We start from the raw sequence: 15166 nt of genomic DNA, 5'->3' as shown, positions 1-15166 counted from the left end.
CCTCCACCATTTTTTTCATTGTGTGCATGTATACTCCAGGGGGTCTCAAAAGTGTGGAAACCCCCATACAGAATGAAAATGGTTTGGTAGGCGGTGATCCAATTTTGCATACAAGCTGCAGGGGAAGAGAGAAACCTATTAGGCCATGTCACCAATGTGACGGCCACTTTGAATGCCGCCATCTTGGATTCAACTTTAATTTTTTTTTATTGGGACAGTAGGTGTGTGATATATGGATGAGGCCAGAATGGCGGTTGCTGATGCTTCATCAGTAATGGTTATTGGTCATCCAGATCGGCGACAGTACTTGTTTTTTGGACTTTTGCAAGAGGTTTGGCCACTGCACTCTGGGTAATGGGAGGTCTGGTTGGGTGGTGCTGATTGAAATCTGTGATGATGACACTTGTGCTTCGTTCACCTGACATAAGAATCTTAACACATTCTGCTTGAGATAACGCAATTATTCACATTGCCTAAAATGAAGAAAACTCAGTGTTAACATAAGAAGGAATAAAGTTATGTTAAAATGAAGCCCACCATGTTTTTCTGGTGAAATTCTCTACCAGTTTGATATATCACACAACTACCTTCCCATTGGAAAAATTTGAGTTGGACCCTAGATGATGGTATTCAAAATGGCCGTCATGTCGGTGTCATGGCCTAACAGGTTTTCCCCTTCTCCCGCAGCTTGTATGCAAAATCGTATCATTGCCTGCCCAACAATTTTCATCCTATATGGGTGCTCCCACACTTTTGAGACACCCGGTACCACTAGTTTTGCAGCTACTCTAGAACCGCAGGTTGGAGGTAACTGGTCTGCTCTACAATGTGAGTTGCTCAGAACTTTGGCGCATTTTTTTAGTGCCAAAGTTAATTATCATTTCTTTTGTTCTCAGCTTAAAGGAGAGAAAGTGAATGTTGCCGTGAAGACGTGTAAGAAGGACTGCGCTCCGGACGTGAAGGAGAAGTTCATGAGTGAAGCTTGTGAGTGTCAATAGCCGTCATCTACGTCCCGGCAACTTCCATGGGTCCCTATGGGAAATACAATTGGCCTGAAACCTAATGCAAAATTTGCAGCACGGTCAGCTTTGGCTTCCTGTGACTCACTGACGATGTTGTGTTACTCTTCATTCTTGGCCTTCAAGTTGTTATCTAATGTGTCCATGCTTCATGGAAGTTCACATTTACTTGATCAGTAGGGGGCGCTGCTACTCTTAGAGAAGGCTGTCTCTTTAAGGTTTTTTTTGATCCTGCTCTATGATTGTGTTGGCTCTGGCCCAATACTTAGGGTAACCATTTTCCTTTCTTCTGGTAGATCTGATGAGGAATTTGGATCACCCGCACATTGTGAAGCTGATCGGGATTATTGAAGAAGACCCCATCTGGATAGTGATGGAGCTCTACCCATTTGGGGAGGTAATAAGTTAAGGCAGCCATTGCCGAACATGAAGTTCTTGGACCCAAATTTAACATCTGATGCGTCCTGTCAGCACAAGCTGCTTTCTTTCTATATTTATTTTACTTTGTTCTGTTTGGTGGAAACCATCAGCAAGCAGATCAGCTGCTGTTAATGGATCTTGTTCTCTCCGCAGCTCGGGCAGTATCTGGAGAAGCACAAGAACACCCTGCAGGTCCTCACCATGGTCCTGTACTCCCTGCAGATCTGTAAAGCTCTGGCCTATCTGGAAGGAATAAGCTGCGTCCACAGGTAACGACGGCAGAGCGGCTTGTAGATCTGAGTATTTACAGCATTACAGTAATCTGATCTTCAGAGATGCTCACCTCTGCCCCTAGTGCCTGTCCTGTGTCGGCACACACAATTATTGGAGTCATAATTTATATTTTTGTCCATATTCATGGACGAGTACAGGACATGCAATGTGCAAGGTCCATGGAGGTCAGATCTGTGTGCTGTCGATGTTCTATTTATCTATCGTCGTACTGTCTGAGGGCTCGTATTTTGCGGGGCGAGTTGTATTTTTCAGTGGTGCCATGTAATGTACTGAAGAACTTTTAAAAAGTTCTAAGTGGAGTAGAATGGGGAAAAAAAAGCAATCCTGCCAACTTGGGAGGGGGAGGGGGTCTTGTCTCTACAGCATACAAACGCTAGCATAAATGACACAATATCTTTATTCTGCGGGTCAGTATGATTGCGACGAAACCAAATTTATAGAGTTTTTTTCTTTTTTGCTGGACTGATTAAAAAAAATCTTTGGGGCAAAAAAAAAAGCTTCAATCGACTCATCACAGATGCTGCAGGCGGGTGTCATCTGTCACAGAGAGCTACACCCACGGTGTATGAAGCGGGATCGACCCCTGATCCTCTTCCGTACAAGCCCTGGACCTCAATGATATAACTGTATGTCATGGAGTGTTAGGCTGCCTGTCCATGGGCGGGTTTGCATTGTGTTCCCCGCGGCGATAATCCGGCCGCGGGGAACGCAGTGAACGCTCTCCATAGTGTTGCTATGGAGAGCGCAGCCGCCCTGTCCATGAGCGGCGAGCCATTGTGATTCTCCGCTCGCGGCCGGCAATTCACAGCGTGCTACGATTTTGCTGCGATTCCCCTCGGTCCTCCGTGGTCAGCCTATCTGTCAGATAGGCTAACCAGCGGAGATCCGTGTGCCGGCTCCTGCTCCTGGGCGGCGGCTACGCCCGTGGACAAGCAACCTTAGGGGGGTTCATATAGAAACCCGGAGGATGTGAGTTGTCAATATGATCATAAGCGGCCTCTGGGGGGCGATCTGCTGCTCTAAATGAGACAAGATTTGGATACTGGCCACTTCAGACGATGTGCTCGCTATGTATGGAAAAAAACATTTTAGTAAAGAAAGTCACCTATAGGTGGGCCGAACCGTCTCTGAATTTACGTGTAGATGGTTTATACCACCTTTTTCAACATCTTGGTCATTAGTTGATCAAAATGTTTATTTTACTCTGTAAGGGCGCCCACCCACTGGCGATTTTTTTTTCTTTGCATTTTGCGTTTTTTCTGCAGAGCAATTAGAATTGAATGTACTTCTGTCCACTGGCGTTTTGCGTTGCGTTGCGTTTTTTAACATAGGAACTGTCAGTTGCATATGTGTCCTTATTTTTCTCCTAATGCACCCATGAAAGTCAATGGAAATTAACGGAAAAGCCGCGAAAATGCCGCGAAAAACGCGGGAAAAATGCCGCGAAAACGCGGCGTTTTTCACGCACGAAAATCGCAAACGCCAGTGGGTGGGCGCCCTAAAGTCTAATATTTCATTGTTTTACCGCTGTAGCCAGGTTTATGCACACAGAAGTCATGCCAGGTGCCCTTTAGCTGGTGGGGGGCTCGTGCTTATATGCAGAGGCTAATCAGAACAAGCAGAGCTGCAGCTCCACAAATGGATCAGCTGGAAGCCACTGCTTGGGGGACCGGGAATTGTAACTCTGATGTGTAGTAAGAATTCTACAACCTTGCATCTGCTCTTACAGGGACATTGCCGTCAGGAATATACTTGTGGCTTCTCATGAGTGTGTGAAGTTGGGAGATTTTGGACTGTCCAGGTACATAGAAGAAGAGGAGTATTATAAAGGTTAGTATTGATCGCCTGACTCATCCTGTACTTATCTTTAGTTACATTATTTCTTAAACTTCAGAGCTGCATTCAAAATTCTGCCGATAAAATGGAATCTCTCACTAAAATGCTGACAAACACCCTTTGTGGCTCACTTGCGTTCTCAGAATGTATTGCACGGCAGAAGGGACTTCAAAGGGGCGTTTTATTACCCTAAAGAAGGTGATTTATTTTAGGGGGTGGAGTGTAATACTCGTCTCCCTACATTTTTGTAAATTGAGTGCGCACAGACAGCCAACAACTTGTGGCAAGCTTCTGCAGCCCAACAAGGGTTCTATCCAGGGTTCCAAACATGGAAGAAAAGGAAAGGTCATCAATATCTTTCCAATTCAAAGATATTAATGACCTATCCTCAGCATTAGACACAGTTAGCAGATTACTGGGGGTCCACCATCCGGGACCCCCGCCGATCAGCTAATTTGAAGGAGCCGCAGGCTGGCCTGTGGGCTCACATAGCTGTTTGCAGGCCCTGTAGGACAGCTCTCTCTCATTGACTTCTCTCGGAGAGCGCTGCACTACCATATCAGACTTCTGCACTATTTGAGCACTCCAGGTCGACCACATCTCCTTTAGATTTGCTGATCAGCGGGAGTCCTGGGTTCTAAGGATAGGTCATCCATAGCTTTTGACTGTAGAACCCCTTTAATTCAAGGGTTATACCATAAGAGTTGGGCCTAAATCATTAGTGGCTTGTATGACCTGATGTCTGTACTGTTATATTTCTGATTAATTTAAAGGGATTCTGTCACCAGCTTCATGAAGTTTCCCTTTGACTTAGGCTCTGAGTCACGGAGGCGGGCCTCGCCGGCCTCTCTCCACCGGCAGCATGCAGAGTAACAGCTCTTTCCCTATACACAAAAGGGGAGTGAGCTGTCAATCTGCATGATGCAAGTAGGGACAAGCCAGCAAGACCCGCCCCCATGACTGGAAGCTCAGCTCCAAGTCAAACTTTATGAACCTGCTGAAAGAATACCTTTAATAGCAAAAAAGCTAAAAATGGTCTTTTGGAATTTAGAAAGATACATAGAGGATCACAATCACGAGTTCCAAGTTTTGAAAACTGGTGAATCCAATCTCATTGACCACCACCGATGTGATCTTCTCCTTATGTTTTTAGCATGAGTCACAAGGTCCAATTCAGATGAGCTTCCCCTTTAACAAGACCTTTTCTTTTATGTCTCTTCCTCAGCTTCTGTAACCCGTCTGCCTATTAAGTGGATGGCTCCAGAATCGATAAACTTCCGACGCTTCACCTCGGCCAGTGATGTCTGGATGTTTGGTGAGACATTTTGGTGCACCCCATAGATCTGGTAACATCATAAGCCAACCAGGTCAACAGGCCAATCCACAATGCAATGGGTTAGGATCTCTGTCCACTCACCTGTTGAATCCCAGTAATGGCGATCTCGATTAACGACATGCCCATTGGAATATGCATAAGCAGATTCCTGATCATAGCCATGGTATGGAGAGGGTACTTGGCCAAGGCCCCATTTCTGAAAAAAGTTTTGCCCTGTGACTAGTTAAATATCTAATCCATCATCTTTCTGGTTTAGGGGTTTGTATGTGGGAGATCCTATCCTATGGCAAGCAACCTTTTTTCTGGCTGGAGAACAAAGACGTGATCAGCGTCATTGAGAAAGGAGATCGACTGCCAAAGCCGGATGTGTGTCCCCCGACGTTCTACACACTAATGACGCGATGCTGGACCTATGACCCTTTCGAAAGACCCAAATTCACGGAGTTGGTCTGCAGCTTAAGGTAAGGAAACTATGTAGCTTCTGGGAAGAACTTATTCCTGTGAGAAGTCATCATCACCCCAAAGTGATGCACATTGCATAAAGTGCTGGCAGGAGAAGTGGGGGAGGGGAATCGACAACTGCTCACGTTTCTGCCCTAGGTGGTTGTCAATACTCCAACTGACAAAGCTGAACATGTTCACTCATCCAGCACTTATCACCGCTCTTGGTAATGAGGTATAACAGAAGTACTGGGAAAAGTGGAACCCAAACCACCATATTTGGCTCAACCCAAATATGATAAAATGGAGACTAAGGTGTACCCAAAATCCTAAGTCTGGCTATTACTTTCCCCCCAGCTTTGACCATGACCCAGAGCCATAGTAAGGCTTTCTTTCACCCGGAACAAAGGCTATGAGGTACATTAGGGCACTTTGTTTCACTAGCTATGTAAGGTGGGGGTGCATGAAGCATTTAACTTACTCTCCACCCCCTTAATTCAAGTGAGTGGCATGTCACTGGCCCTAAAGACGTGGCATCATAGGGGACAGTGCCAGCTTCACATGGTGACATGGGTAGAGCATCATTACTACCATCATCAAGTATGAGGACGCCATGGTAAGTAGCAACGATGATGGGTACCATATTGGGCCAGAGAATGTGAATTGTAACACATGTACGGCGACATCTAGCCTGTTGGGGTGAGGATCAGGCCCCCTACATGTACTGGCAGGAGGACCCAAGGGAGACAATTGAGGTGGCCAGTGGTAATGGTAAAGGCCTACTTCAGCCAGTGAAAAAAATTACTCAGTATGCAGGCCAGATGTTCCTGTGAAGAGGGCCAAGAAAGATAGGAGGTGCAAGGGTAAAGACTGCTGCATGAATGAAAGTAGCATGTTTGGTAGCTGAAGTAGGTTGTGGCCAAGGGGTGGTGGCCATATTGAACCACAATATAATACAATGTTAAAGTGACGTCCTGATCCCAGTACCAAATTTGTCATGGAACCATTGGGGGAATTTAATATTACTTGGCACTCTCACTTTGTCATTTGTTCTTCGGATCCACTGGATCCCATGGTCTCTTTTACGACTTCCAATATGGGCGCCTTCTTAGACTACCAATGCATTAGTGGTGCTTCGGAAGTCTTAGATACTACACCGAGCAGCACTGGCCAACCAGAGTAATGTGAAGTGGTGGAGAATATTGACGTACAGTGTGCATAGGGAAGTGACAACTGGAGGGCCACCATCTTGGAAGACTTATGAGAGGCCATATAAACCAAATCCAGGGGGGTAAAGGCAAAAAAGAAGAGTGTCAGGTATTATTACTTCATCTCCCTCACTTCCTCTGGTTGGGGACTGGAAGGTTGCTTTAAAGGTACTCTATGGGCCAACAATGATTCCCAACTGGCATCTACTGGATCTACTCAAGTCAACGCTACTTGGAGCTTCAAGGCCACTCAGCAGATACTGGGTCTTCCAATCTATCAGAGAAGTTCACCAGACCTCAGAAGTTTGACTCTAGATTAAAAATGTCTTATTTCCTACTCTGCATCCTACAAGGTGCATTAGTCATGAACAAGTGAGTGAAGTTATGTATGAGGGTCCATGTAAGAAAATCTGGGGGAGATTTAGGAGAAAACTCCAGACAGCAGCTGAACATGGAGCAGGATGGACGGGGCTCCCTAAATCATCATCAGCGGAGTTACTGAGCGGACTACACCCTGGTAAAATCTACTGCTGATCAAAACACTAAAATAAATAGTGTAATATATCCATAAAAGTGCAAAAACTTCCATCTCCATTGGCATATTCCACTATTTATAGCAGCGGAGTGAAGAGCGTGCTCAAGAAGCGGACCCTGAGAGACTAATGGCTGCGGTGACACAATGATGGATGATTCCAGCATCAGCCCGGGACTCGGCACAAAGCCGTGTACTCTTCTGTTACCAAGTAGTCACCTTCATTAATTGATTACACAATGATGACTGAGGCAACCACCATGTGCTACTGAATGTAATTAATGCTTCCCCCCCCTACCAGCATCATCACCATTGCCGCCTATAGTCACACCTAAAAATTCAGTTTTTAGCCTAATTTAAATTGTTCCTCCTATAATTTAGTCCACCAAGGATGCAGGAAGCCAATACTATTGTACATGGGAGTATAGGAGGCGGTATTATAGTAGTTATATTCTTGTACATAGGAGCAGTATTATAGTAGTTATATTCTTGTACATAGGAGGCAGTATTATAGTAGTTATATTCTTATACATAGGGGGCAGTATTATAGTAGGTATATTCTTGTACATAGAGGGCAGTATTATAGTAGTTCTATTCTTGTACATAGGAGCAGTATTATAGTAGTTATATTCTTGTACATAGGAGGCAGTATTATAGTAGTTATATTCTTGTACATAGGAGGCAGTATTATAGTAGGTATATTCTTGTACATAGAGGGCAGTATTATAGTAGTTCTATTCTTGTACATAGGAGCAGTATTATAGTAGTTATATTCTTGTACATAGGAGGCAGTATTATAGTAGTTATATTCTTGTACATAGGAGGCAGTATTATAGTAGTTATATTCTTGTACATAGGGGGCAGGATTATAGTAGTTATATTCTTGTACATAGAGGGCAGTATTATAGTAGTTATATTCTTGTACATAGGAGGCAGTATTATAGTAGTTATATTCTTGTACATAGGGGGCAGGATTATAGTAGTTATATTCTTGTACATAGGGGGCAGTATTATAGTAGTTATATTCTTGTACATAGGAGGCAGTATTATAGTAGTTATATTCTTGTACATAGGGGGCAGGATTATAGTAGTTATATTCTTGTACATAGGGGGCAGTATTATAGTAGTTATATTCTTGTACACAGGAGGCAGTATTATAGTAGTTATATTCTTGTACATAGGGGGCAGTATTATATTAGTTATATTCTTGTACATAGAGGGCAGTATTATAGTAGTTATATTCTTGTACATAGGGGGCAGTATTATAGTAGTTATATTCTTGTACATAGGGGGCAGTATTATAGTAGTTATATTCTTGTACATAGGGGGCAGTATTATAGTAGTTATATTATTGTACATAGAGGGCGGTATTATAGTAGTTATATTCTTGTACATAGAGGGCAGTATTATAGTAGTTATATTCTTGTACATAGAGGGCAGTATTATAGTAGTTATATTCTTGTACATAGGGGCAGTATTATAGTAGTTATATTCTTGTACATAGGAGGCAGTATTATAGTAGTTATATTCTTGTACATAGGGGGCAGGATTATAGTAGTTATATTCTTGTACATAGGGGGCAGTATTATAGTAGTTATATTCTTGTACACAGGAGGCGGTATTATAGTAGTTATATTCTTGTACATAGAGGGCAGTATTATAGTAGTTATATTCTTGTACATAGGGGGCAGTATTATGGTAGTTATATTCTTGTACATAGGGGGCAGTATTATAGTAGTTATATTCTTGTACATAGGGGGCAGTATTATAGTAGTTATATTCTTGTACATAGAGGGCAGTATTATAGTAGTTATATTCTTGTACATAGGAGGCGGTATTATAGTAGTTATATTCTTGTACATAGGTGGCAGTATTATAGTAGTTATATTCTTCTACATAGGAGGCGGTATTATAGTAGTTATATTCTTGTACATAGGGGGCAGTATTAGAGTAGTTATATTCTTGTACATAGGGGGCAGTATTATAGTAATTATATTCTTGTACATAGGGGGCAGTATTATAGTAGTTATATTCTTCTACATAGGAGGCGGTATTATAGTAGTTATATTCTTGTATATAGGGGGCAGTATTATAGTAGTTATATTCTTGTACATAGGAGCAGTATTATAGTAGTTATATTCTTGTACATAGGGAGCAGTATTATAGTAGTTATATTCTTGTACATAGGGGGCAGTATTAGAGTAGTTATATTCTTGTACATAGGGGGCAGTATTATAGTAATTATATTCTTGTACATAGGGGGCAGTATTATAGTAGTTATATTCTTGTACATAGGCGGTAGTATTATAGTAGTTATATTCCTTTACATAGGGTGCAGTATTATAGTAGTTATATTCTTGTACATAGGAGGCAGTATTATAGTAGTTATATTCTTGTACATAGGAGGCAGTATTATAGTAGTTATATTCTTCTACATACGGGGCAGTATTATAGTAGTTATATTCTTGTACATAGGAGGCAGTATTAAAGTAGTTATATTCTTCTACATACGGGGCAGTATTATAGTAGTTATATTCTTGTACATAGGGGGCAGTATTATAGTAGTTATATTCTTCTACATACGGGGCAGTATTATAGTAGTTATATTCTTGTACATAGGGGGCAGTATTATAGTAGTTATATTCTTGTACATAGGAGGCAGTATTAAAGTAGTTATATTCTTCTACATACGGGGCAGTATTATAGTAGTTATATTCTTGTACATAGGGGGCAGTATTATAGTAGTTATATTCTTCTACATACGGGGCAGTATCATAGTAGTTATATTCTTGTACATAGGGGGCAGTATTATAGTAGTTATATTCTTGTACATAGGAGGCAGTATTAAAGTAGTTATATTCTTCTACATACGGGGCAGTATTATAGTAGTTATATTCTTGTACATAGGGGGCTGTATTAAAGTAGTTATATTCTTCTACATACGGGGCAGTATTGTAGTAGTTATATTCTTGTACATAGGGGGCAGTATTATAGTAGTTATATTTTTGTACATAGGGGGCAGTATTATAGTAGTTATATTCTTGTATATAGGGGGCAGTATTATAGTAGTTATATTTTTGTACATAGGGGGCAGTATTATAGTAGTTATATTTTTGTACATAGGGGGCAGTATTATAGTAGTTATATTTTTGTACATAGGGGGCAGTATTATAGTAGTCATATTCTTGGCAGTTGGGGCAGTATATTTTACAGCATGTTTCTTTGTGAGGTCAGTATTAATCGTTCTGGTCTTTATATTTTTTCTCTTTACATCTGCAGTGACATCTATCAGACAGAGAAAGAAATTGCAAAAGACCAAGAGAGGAACAACCGGCATCGTCCCCCTAAAATCATCGAACCAATTCAAGCACAGGAGCCCCCACCAAAGGTATCGTATTGTAATTGTCAGAGATTTCTATAACGCATCACAACAAGTGGGAATCTGCAACTTTGACTTTTGTATTGCTGGAATTGATCTGATTACTACACAACTCCACTGTTATCCTCAGGTTATTAGTCCTGCTTGGCCTTCATACAGACAACCCTACAGTAGCTGATGCTGTTTAAAATGTAACAGTCTATATCTAACATGATGTAAATTCAGTACAATGTTGCTCCCCAATAACATAACCATAGAACATTGCATTATACACAACAGCCTCTGGACACAATAGACAGGCATATGATGGAGATTTTATGACATCATCATGGAATGATGTCATCGGCTCACATATACATCTGATCATATCCAGCCAAGAGGGAGGACACATCTGTATGTGCACATAATACACGCTGTCTGCAGCAGCTGTCCGTGTCGTGGCAAATAATTTTTTTTTCTTACTCCTACAGCCAAGTCGTCCAAAGTACAAAGCGTCGGCACCAGGGAATCTACTGGCGCCAAATCTACAATTCCAGGTACACAGTCACAACAGGAGAGCGCTCGCCTCACTGCTGAAAAGGAATCTGCCCCCATCCTTTCACAGCGATCTGAGGGCAGTACTAGGAGCGACAGGCACGCTGTTACAGTGTCATGTCTGCTGGATGTATCTGTGCAGTAGTTTTGGAGAAACTTGCAGCAAGGCACAGAGGACTGCAGGAAGTAGTCCCAGATGTTCATCAGTTGCAGCTTACCCATCGCCCTTTAGTTTGCCTATTACTGTGCATAGAGACACATTTGTCACTCTATTGATTTTAATGAGGACTGTGCCAGCTGCTATACAGGCGTGGAGCCAACTCTTTCTGCTCCAACCCTGTGTAATGTGTCACTGACAGCGGGCGCCTGAATAGGTGGTTGGCCAGGGTCTCAAGCGGCAGACCTCAGCCGATCACTTAGTAGTATTTGCGTGGAAAACCCCTTTCATGTTATGGCATGGAATCACCATAGTTGGGCACAAAGCAAGTTTTCATATTACTTGTATTCATTGCTCTGAGGGCAACATTCACATCAATATGGCTTCAGAAAGTGGTGATAGTAAGGTCATCGCCTCACACTCCTGAGTAGGACGGATCTCGGGTATGGAAATATATTCTCAAATGTCTTTGCTAACATGGTATCAAAGAGTTTTGATCTCTGACCTCCCCTGGCATATTAAAGGCCCATTTACACGGAGCGATGATCGCTCAAAAGCCATCTTTTAAGCGATAATCGTTGCATCTAAATGCGCGGCCATAGTGCACTGCCCAGTGATCCTTAAATTCAAGCCAGCCTAAAAATCATCACAGGGTCTTATCAGGACCGCAGGCTGAGTTCTCCACGGGTAGTTCTGATAGCATTGTTTCAGCTATTTAACCTGCTGGAGAACAAAGGAGCTGAATGCAGATAAGAGCCTCCGGGTATAAACTGCTTTCAACTAAGGCTTCATTTGCACACTTAAGGCTGGGTTCACACGGGGCGTATTCCTGTCGGAAATCTCGCGGTTTGGCCGCAGCAAAAACCGCGAGATTTCCGCCGGGAGAACCGCCGTGGTTTAAGCCGCGGCGGCTTTGAAGCAGCCCGGCCGCTTGCTTTTCCGTTGCGGCCGGCGCTCCATGGAGGAGAGCGCGGCCGCGACGAAAAAAAAAAAAAAAAAGTAAATAGACATGCTGCATCTTATGGTTTCAGCCGGACTTACCGCAGCGGATTGGCCGTCCCGTGTGGACGAGATTTCTGAGAGATCATCACTCCGTGTAAATGGGCTTTAACTCTGCCCCCCCTCCCCCCGGCATATTATCTCTGACCTTCCCTGACCTATTATCTCAGATCTCGGACTTTCCCAGGCACATTGTCTCTGACCTTCACTGGCATATTATCTCTGACCTTCCCTGGCATATTATCTCTGACCTTCCCTGGCATATTATCTCTGACCTTCCCTGCCATATTATCTCTGACCTTCCCTGCCATATTATCTCAGATCTCTGACCTTCCCAGGCACATTGTCTCTGACCTCCCCATGTATATTATCTCTGACTAGAGATGAGCAAGCATACTCGCTATAGGCAATTGCTCGAGCGAGCATTGCCTTTAGCGAGTACCTGCCCGCTCAAGACAGAATGTTCGGGTGCCGGCACGGGGGAGCGGTGACTAGCGGCAGTCAGCAGGAGGGAGCGGAGGGGAGAGAGGGAGAGAGAGATCTCCCCTCTGTTCCTCCCCGCTCTCCCCCGCAGCTCCCTGCCCGCCGCTGGCACCCGAACCTTCAGTCTCGAGCGGGCAGGTACTCGCTAAGGGCAATGCTCGCTCGAGCAATTGCTTTTAGCGAGTATACTCGCTCATCTCTATCTCTGACCTTCCCTGGCATATTATCTCTGACCTTCCCTGGCATATTATCTCTGACCTTTCCTGACATATTATCTCAGATCTCTGACCTTCCCAGGCACATTGTCTCTGACCTCCCCATCCATCTTATCTCTGACTTCCCCCCCCCTGGCATATTTTAATATATGAAAGCCAGTCAGCAGCACTAAACAACACTATATAAGTGTGGGGGATTATTCTTGCCGTGCACGCCACCCGGATCCAGACACACCAGAATCCCAGAAGCATGAAGAGTAAGACGTTTTTGCAGAGAGCAGAACCAGCGTCCAGGAAATAATTGAAGTATAGGTAGATCACTTCATATCCATCGTTTATTCACAAGCTTGACAAAGACAGCAGACTGGCTGTTGAAATGTGGCTATTGTACATGCTGGACATTGCTTGTGAATAAACGATGGATATGAAGTGATCTACCTATACCGTATATTCCGGCGTATAAGGCGACTGGGTGTATAAGACGACCCCCCAACTGGGATACGCCTGGAATACAGTATAGCAAAAAAAAAAAAGTGTCAAAAAACAAAAATCAGTACTCACCGTCCCCGGCGTTCTGCGGCGCTTCTGCAGGCTGTCGCTCTCTCCTTGTCCCCGACAGAGCATTGCTTTCTGGATTCGGGGCTTGAAATCCCCGCCTCCAGAAAGCTAATGCTGTGATTGGCTAACTCACGCGCTGTCATCTTATCTCTGACCTTCTCTGGCATATTATCTCAGATCTCTGACCTTCCCAGGCACATTGTCTCTGACCTCCCTATGCATCTTATCTCTGACCTCCCCATGCATCTGATCTCTGACCTCCCCTGGCATCTCATCTCTAACCTTCTCTGGCATCTTATCTCTGACCTCCCCTGGCATATTATCTCAGATCTCTGACCTCCCCTTGTATATTCTGCTCCAGAGCAGGAGAAGAAGAATAGGAAGAATAAACACAAAGAGAACGTAAAAAGCTTTCAACCTACGACTCCAGCACTGCAAAGCAACAGTTGTAACAACTGAGCCACCAGACTTGTTGATTCTTCTCTATAGGAGGGGAAGAACAAGAAGAATAAACACAAGGAGAAAGTAAAAAAACTCATCTGGATGTTGGTCTTGAACAGATGTGAACCAACACCTCAGCACTACAAAGAACTGAGCCACCACGGTTGTCCTCTCTGCTACAGAGGAAGAGAATGGATGGACAATCTTTGACCATCCCTGATATTTAGTCCCAGATCCCTGCCATATAACAGTATCTCAGGTCTTCCTGGACATATAAATCCAGATCTTTGACCATCTGATATATAATATCATCTCTCTGGCCATCCTTGAGTCTATAGGCGCTGTAGATGTCTCTGACCCTGCCTGACCCGGTATCTCCGAGCTGGGATATGATCCCTCAGGTCTCGGAGATATTATCATGGTAATTTTTGCCTGGTCCTAGCTCCCCTCCATAACTCCCGGACATCTGTCTATCTGCAGCAGAAAAAGTCAATGTAAATCTTGCTAGTATGGACCGAATATTAGAACGAGAAGTCATTTATTCTAAAATGTTCCCTTCCCTTCCTGGATGTGTGCTGCCTCTGTGATACTGGCAGATCTGTATGGGGGGGGCTGTGTAATATCCTCGCCGGACGCGCTCGCAGCGACGGACGAGCCTTTGTATTTGCTTTCCTGCTGTTCAGCAGAAATGATGTGATTTCGGCTCAGACCTCTGCGCTCACAATGAGCCTCCGCCGTGTCGTCTAATCAGAAAGCAGGCGAAAGTCAAGACATTTCTAGTGTGATTGGAAAAAGTTATCTTTCGGTGTCAGGGGTGCTCACCGCTCAGATACCGGTCCCGGATCACAACGTACATTTCTGAGCAGCTCCATCCAGCTCTGGTCTCTACGATTCCCGGCAGCTTTATGGGACCATTAAATGTCATATCAATTGGCATAGGAGAGATGGAGGAGCTCGGCCATAGAAATGACCACCTATAACACAGGGCAGCTGGAAAAATAAGCAAAAGTGGCCAATTTAGCTGTTTTTTCAAAGGGTTTTCCTAAAAAAATGTACCTGATAATGGGCAGAAATAGTAAAAAATACAATATAATTCAATGTCCTTTCCAGATTTGCGCAGGAGTCCTGGACCCTGCCGCTCTGATCCCAGAAGAAGCTGCAACAGTCTCATGTCATTGACTTGACCATTGTATGTACGTGACCATTCAGCCAATCACAGGCGGTCACATGATGTATCGCCACTGAATCCTGTGATTGGCTGAATGCTCATGACCACTGCAGCTTCCTCCAGGATCAGAGTGGTGGGAGGTGGGG

At 43.8% G+C, this 15166-nt stretch overlaps 1 protein-coding gene across 2 annotated transcripts in view; it reads left to right on the top strand.

The window, feature by feature from the left end:
• Window positions 1-15166, top strand: part of PTK2B (protein tyrosine kinase 2 beta) — a 145082-nt gene that overhangs the window by 108443 nt on the left and 21473 nt on the right. For both annotated transcript variants that reach the window (XM_066594737.1, XM_066594733.1), the window contains exons 16-23: window positions 897-984; window positions 1316-1416; window positions 1593-1708; window positions 3463-3563; window positions 4795-4884; window positions 5162-5366; window positions 10366-10474; window positions 10936-11001. In XM_066594737.1, the coding sequence (XP_066450834.1) occupies window positions 897-984; window positions 1316-1416; window positions 1593-1708; window positions 3463-3563; window positions 4795-4884; window positions 5162-5366; window positions 10366-10474; window positions 10936-11001 (876 nt within the window). The remainder of the gene's footprint in view (window positions 1-896; window positions 985-1315; window positions 1417-1592; window positions 1709-3462; window positions 3564-4794; window positions 4885-5161; window positions 5367-10365; window positions 10475-10935; window positions 11002-15166) is intronic.

Source organism: Eleutherodactylus coqui, chromosome 1 (assembly GCF_035609145.1).
Source record: "Eleutherodactylus coqui strain aEleCoq1 chromosome 1, aEleCoq1.hap1, whole genome shotgun sequence".
In the NCBI taxonomy this organism is placed as follows: Eukaryota; Metazoa; Chordata; class Amphibia; order Anura; family Eleutherodactylidae; genus Eleutherodactylus; species Eleutherodactylus coqui.
The sequence above is the reverse complement of the archived record's forward strand: the minus strand, read 5'-3'. Positions and strand labels throughout refer to the sequence as shown.